Below are 6,587 nucleotides of genomic sequence, written 5' to 3' on the forward strand. Positions count from 1 at the left end.
GTTATGTGTAATACCCAGCTTATTGACGTGCCTCATCACGAGTCATTTTGATGACTGGGTTATTTTCTACGCCACTAAGTTGACCTCTGTATACAACTAGAATGAATTGCCAATGTTAGGTTTTGAAAATATGACAAAGAGCTCTATCTCATGTTTATTTTCTAAAGGCTTAGATTCATGTGAATTGCACCCTGTCTCCACTCCCTCTTATGAAATGAAAGGTGTCGAGACAGTACAAGGCAAGATGTGACGCAAGCAGTGTTGTCTGTTCACTCTTTTTTTTTTTTTTTTGGCATCGTGTAATATTTCTGTGTGTGGGTCATTATCTACTCCACATGTTTTTTTTCAGAGGAACCTTTTCTATATGCTGTACGTCAGTCTTCATATCATAGAAGCTGCAACGACTGCATCCCACTTTGAAACTTCAAAGTTTAAAACCAGTGTTCCATTGATTTGCAACCTTTTGAAAAATGGTGTGTGTGTGTGTGTGTGTGGGTGTGGGTGGAATGTTGTAGTTTTGTGCCAACATCAAATTGCTCAGTTTTTCTTTATTGTATTTATGTACATTACCTTTTAAACATTTGGGGTCACTTAGAAATGTCCTTGTTTTTGAAAGATATATATTTTTGATTCTTTAAAGTAGCCACCCTTTGTTTCCACACTCTTGGCATTTTCTCAACCAGCTTCATGAGGTAGTCACCTGGAATGCATTTCAATTAACAGGTGTGCCTTTGTTAATTTTGGGAATTTCTTTCAATTTGAACCAACCATTTGGGTTTGTGTCAAGGTAGGGGGGGTATACAGAAGATAGCCCTATTTGGTAAAAGACCAAGGCCATATTATGGCAAGAACAGCTCAAATAAGCAAAGAGAAACGACTGGTCATCATTACTTTAAGACATGTCAGTCAATCTGGAAAAAAAGTGCAGTCGCAAAAACCATCAAGCACTATGATGAAACTGTCTCTCATGAGGACCGCCACAGGAAAGGAAGACCCAGAGTTACCTCTGCTGCAGAGGATAAGGTCATTAGAGTCACCAGCCTCAGAAATTGCAGCCCAAATAAATGCTTCAGAGTTCAAGTAACAGACACATCTCAACATCAACTGTTCAGAGGAGACTGCGTGAATCAGGCCTTCATGGTCGAATTGCTGCATGGAAAACACTACTAAAGGACAACAATAATAAGAAGAGACTTGCTTCGGCCAAGAGACACGAGCAATGGACACTAGACCAGTGAAAATCTTTCCTTTAGTCTGATGAGACCAAATTTGAGATTTTTGGTTCCAACCGCTGTATCTTTGTGAGACGCAGAGTAGGTGAACGGATGATCTCTCCATGTGTGGTTCCAACCGTGAAGCATGGAGGAAGAGGTGTGATTGTGTGGGCGTGCTTTGCTGGTGACACAGTCTGTGATTTATTTAGAATTCAAGGCCCACTTAACCAGCATGGCTACCACAGCATTCTGCAGCGATACGCCATTCCATCTGGTTTGCGCTTAGTGGGACTATCATTTGTTTTAAAACAGGACAATGACCCAAAACACAACTCCAGGCTGTGTAAGGGCTATTTGACCAAGAAGGAGAGGAATGGAGTGCTGCATCAGATAACTTGGCCTCCACAATCACCCAACCTCAACCCAATTGAGATGGTTTGGGATGAGTTAGACCGCAGAGTGAAGGAAAAGCAGCCAAGTGCTCAGCATATGTGGGCTTTACTTGAAAAGCATTCCAGGTGAAGCTGGTTGAGAGAATGCCAAGAGTGTGCAAAGCTGTCATCAATGCAAATGGTGGCTACTTTGAAGAATCTCAAATATATTTTGATTTGTTTAACACCCTTTTGGTTACATTCCATATGTGTTATTTCATAGTTTTGATGTCTTCACTTTTATTCTACAATGTAAAAAAATAAGAAAAACCCTTGAATGAGTAGGTGTGTCCAAAAAACATTTGACTGGTACTGTATATTTATATCTCCTGCGATTGCATAGAATGCTTCCAGTCCTTTATACTGTACATGTTTTATGTTGTGTCTTGTATAGCAATCCGTCACCACACATGAAGTTCCCTCTCAGGAAATACAAATTGATTTTAATTGACTGTACTTTTGTTTTTGTTTTTTTGCGTGTGTGTGTGTGTGTGTTTCTGCTTGTTTCTCCTCTGGTAGACAACGACCAGCCAGGCCATCTTCCGCCTGCAATCCGGAGTGTGCCAACTCTTTAGAGACACCCTGACCAACAAGGGCTTTGTGGAGATCCAGACCCCCAAAATCATATCAGGTACCAGCACTTAGCTCATAAAGCAGCGCAGGCTCAACTCTTGACTATCTGGTCATTTGTGCTCTTTGATGAGCTGACTCTCAATTGCACTTCACAAGCTTGAGCACATAGACAATGTGTGACCATGTGTCACGTTTTGTAGCCATAGAAATGTGTAACACAACAGTGTTGTTTACTACAGTACTTGCTACCACAACCCCAAATGTGCTAGTTTTTTTTTTTTTTAACTGAGCTGTGGTGAAACAAGTGTTGCTTTCACTTCCTCATCTTCGGTAGGAGCCAATGGCATTCAACAAAGCCTGGCATTGACGCATTTAAAATTGCCGCCTTTTCGGTGAGAGCAGCTGCGGATCAACAGTGTGCGCTAATCTAAAAACCGCATTCACCTCTGCCAACACCCATCACACGTACCCTGTACAAAATGTTCTATGTGACCACCCTTCTGTTAAGGAAAACACATCAGACAATCTACTATATGACAGGAACGTCTAACAAGTGCGTAAATAAGCTAATGGCGCTGTTAGGAAATGGTGTCATCACATAGACGACTTGAAAAAAGGCTGTTCACTACAGACAGATGATTTTTGTGCCATGTGTTGCTTCTCTCCTGGGACAGTTGACTAAAAGGTGTCTTTCTCCTCTAGCTGCCAGTGAGGGCGGGGCAAACGTCTTCACTGTGTCCTACTTCAAAACCAGCGCCTACCTGGCCCAGTCTCCCCAGCTCTACAAGCAGATGTGTATCTGTGCTGACTTTGACAAGGTGTTCTGTGTGGGACCAGGTAAGGCAGCACCTTGTGAAGAACCAATGGGCTAGTGGGAATGCTACTAGCCAGGCACGTGTACGCTACTCACCACCGGAGACCGGGGTTCAATCCCTGTGTCCACCCTTACTTATGTGTTCCCTCTGGTCTGTCTCCCCCTTTGTTTCCAACTGTCTGGATAAAGTTAAAATAATAATAATATGAATCTATATATAATGCCACATCTAAGCCGTTCACCTATCTCCCCTGTATCCAATAATGGGAATTAATTTGGACTATTGGGTTGAATACATCAGTCACTCTAGTTATGTAGTCAACAAACAAACAGTGGCTTACACAATATTAAACCTGGGCAGATAACTGCAAACACAACACATTTCTACACATAGACGGTTTTGTGATAGGGCTCACGTTGAGCAATAGGAAACATAATGTATCTGACTGACTTGTGCTTGGTCGCACAATGTCTCTTTGTGAGGTAGGTCAACACGGCTAGCACCTGGCCGGATCCACATGTAACCAGAGGAGTATCGACCCCCTCCCCCCCTGCAGTCTCACATATCTATTCTGTGTCCCAAATGGTGCCCTACTCCCTGGTCAAATGTAGTGCACTATAAAGGGAATAGGGTGCCTCTAGTTTATCTCTGGGGTGATGGATCTAATCTTCACACTGAAATACGACGTCGCTGATACTAACTGAAGATGTTCTCCGTTCCAGTGTTCAGAGCAGAAGACTCCAACACCCATCGTCATCTGACAGAGTTTGTGGGCCTGGATATTGAGTTGGCGTTCAACTACCACTACCACGAAGTGATCGAGTCCATCACCGACACCATGGTTCAGATCTTTAAAGGACTCCGAGACAAGTAAGCTGGGATTCACTTTGAACCCATATTTGCAAATAAAGTGAGTTATTCTGGTTTAAACTTTCGAGGGCCTATTTCAGGGCTGTAAACTGAGCAAGTGGATGAGCCCCATATTAAGTAAATACGTGCCTCCACCGCCATCTCCTGGTATGAAAGGGCATTGCATCTGTGATGAGGGAGCAGATGGTATTTGGGTAATCTCTCGTGGACATACTACTTAAACATAAATGGTGCCGTAGATCTGTCATGATACAACGGGATGCGTGAGATAACGAGCAGCTTTCATTCCGGCGCTTTGGGCAAATCTCGGTTTCGTAGGTGTTAGCATCTTTTGAATTTCGGAAGGGGAGGGGACATTTGGCTCAGACTAATTTACAAAGAGAGAGGGTGGAGTGCTTCATTCCAGTTCCGATCCACATTCGATCTCGTCTCTTAACACGTATGGACCCAGAACTTAATCCAGTATCCAACCAATTATGCAAGACTTTAGTTCTTGGTTAACCAAGATTAGTATTTGAGTGACACAGTTGTGTGTGCCTGTGTGTTTTAAGGGAAGGTTTTCCTTTTTAACAATCGAGGCACTTATCAACTTCTACTGTCCTCCAAGAGTTGCTGAATGACCTTTTTTGCATGTGGTGTGTGTGTGTTGGCCAGGTTCCAGACAGAGATCCAGACAGTGGGGAAGCAGTACCCCAGCGAGCCATTCAAGTTCCTGGAGCCCACTCTGAGGCTGGAGTACTCGGAAGGTGTGGCCATGCTCCGGGAAGCCGGGGTGGAGATGGGAGACGAGGAGGACCTCAGGTCAGTAGCAGGTCGACATAAGACATTGAAATGGGTCGGCAAGTAGCACAGCGGCTAAGAGCATCGGGCCAGTAACCGAATGGTTGCTGGTTCGAATCCCAGAGCCGACCAGGTGAAAAATCGGACAATGTGCCTGCCCTTAAACAAGGCACTGAACTGGAATTGCTCCTGTAAGTCGCTCTGGATAAGAGCGTCTGCTTCATGACAAAAATGTAAAGAGCAAAAGACTGTTTTTCTACTGAAAATAACCATTTTTTCAAAACGTTTTTCATAGCACTCCCAATGAGAAGTTGCTTGGTCGTCTGGTGAAAGAAAAAGTATGTTACATTCAGTTTCTTTGGGATGTCAACAGATTTTATGTTATTCTAGATGGTACGTGCTGAGCATTTTAGACTTCCAAAGCAGACTAACGCACCTCTTTATCGCCTTTCTGTTAGTATGACACTGACTTCTACGTGCTGGACAAGTACCCCCTGGCAGTGAGGCCCTTCTACACCATGCCTGACCCCAACGACAAAGTATGCAAGTCACTAAACACAGACATACACACACCACACTTCAACAGGTCGATCATGACACCATTGTGGCAGGACATTGGCAGTGTTATACCAGAGGTGTAACTGACTTGACTGATGTTTCCTCCCAGAAATACTCCAACTCCTACGACATGTTCATGAGAGGAGAGGAGATCCTCTCTGGAGCCCAGAGGATCCACGATGCCCAGCTGCTCACTGAGAGGGCCATGCACCACAACATTGGTAATGAAACAACTCTGCCTTGTTATTCAGTGCAGCCATATTGGTCAATCAGTAACTCAAGCTTCTTTTCTTCTCTTAAGCGATTGCTAGAGAATCTGTATATTATTACTATGTTACGAATACACTGGTGCTAATATGTAAAGTGGTGATGCTAGTATCAAATATTACAATGATTTGTGTTGCTGCAGACCTGGAGAAGATCAAGTCCTATATTGACTCCTTCCGATACGGAGCTCCCCCACATGGAGGTGGTGGCATTGGTAAGAAATAAAATACTGACTCTAAACCTTGGCCCATACCCTCTCCATAAGAAATCCATTGTACATCTATTCTAAATATACTCAGTGAAAATATACTCTGCATGAAAGATGTTGTCAAGGTACTCCAAATATACCCATTGTAAGTATACTCCGCATGAAAGATATGGTCATGGTACTCTAAATCTATTCATTGTAAGTGCACTGTAATGCTGATATGTGAGTTGTTTCCCTCAGGACTCGAGAGAGTCTGCATGCTCTACCTGGGTCTTCATAATGTCCGCCAGACCTCCATGTTCCCCCGTGATCCCAAACGCCTGACCCCCTGAGCGGCCATCGATCGCCATTGGACACAGATGCAGGACATGGGGAAACTACATTTTAATCTCCAAACACACCAGACAGAGGAGACATGAGTGGCGCAACACTGAAGTGCCACTGTGATTAACAAGAGAATAATAGATAACCAAGCCAGGCTACTACGGTTACCAGTATTCAGAAATAGAACCATAATATAAGGGATAAATAATTTGAAGACATTATAGAAGTGGAATATGATTTAGAGATGTAATAACTTCGGCTTAGCTTGAGTGCCTGTCTGTTTCTGCCGTCTTGCCATGTTTGGCTTGACAATGATAATTGAGTAGGCAAACGTACAAACCGTTTCCAAGCTTCCCTAGGCTCACCAATGGGGATAATAAACCTGTGTTTTATGTCTAACACTTTATCAACTTTGATACCAGTCTTTGTCAGAGTACAGAGGTATGAATAATAAATAGTCTTGGTCTGGTGACATCATTTTTAATTATTGCAGCTGTTTTTAAAGTAATTGGAGGAAAAAATTAATAAAAGTACTTCCAAAAGTTGT

General features: G+C 43.2%; 1 protein-coding gene across 1 annotated transcript in view; it reads left to right on the forward strand.

The window, feature by feature from the left end:
• Positions 1–6,585, forward strand: part of dars1 (aspartyl-tRNA synthetase 1) — a 29,834-nt gene extending 23,249 nt beyond the window's left edge. The window contains exons 10-18 of the mRNA XM_021596990.2: positions 2,165–2,276; positions 2,921–3,055; positions 3,756–3,903; positions 4,558–4,704; positions 4,979–5,021; positions 5,142–5,222; positions 5,351–5,462; positions 5,651–5,722; positions 5,957–6,585. Of these exons, the coding sequence (XP_021452665.2) occupies positions 2,165–2,276; positions 2,921–3,055; positions 3,756–3,903; positions 4,558–4,704; positions 4,979–5,021; positions 5,142–5,222; positions 5,351–5,462; positions 5,651–5,722; positions 5,957–6,048 (942 nt within the window). The 3' untranslated portion in view covers positions 6,049–6,585. The remainder of the gene's footprint in view (positions 1–2,164; positions 2,277–2,920; positions 3,056–3,755; positions 3,904–4,557; positions 4,705–4,978; positions 5,022–5,141; positions 5,223–5,350; positions 5,463–5,650; positions 5,723–5,956) is intronic.
• Positions 6,586–6,587: the final 2 nt, after the last annotated feature.

Source organism: Oncorhynchus mykiss, chromosome 3 (genome assembly GCF_013265735.2).
Source record: "Oncorhynchus mykiss isolate Arlee chromosome 3, USDA_OmykA_1.1, whole genome shotgun sequence".
NCBI classification, from domain to species: domain Eukaryota; kingdom Metazoa; phylum Chordata; class Actinopteri; order Salmoniformes; family Salmonidae; genus Oncorhynchus; species Oncorhynchus mykiss.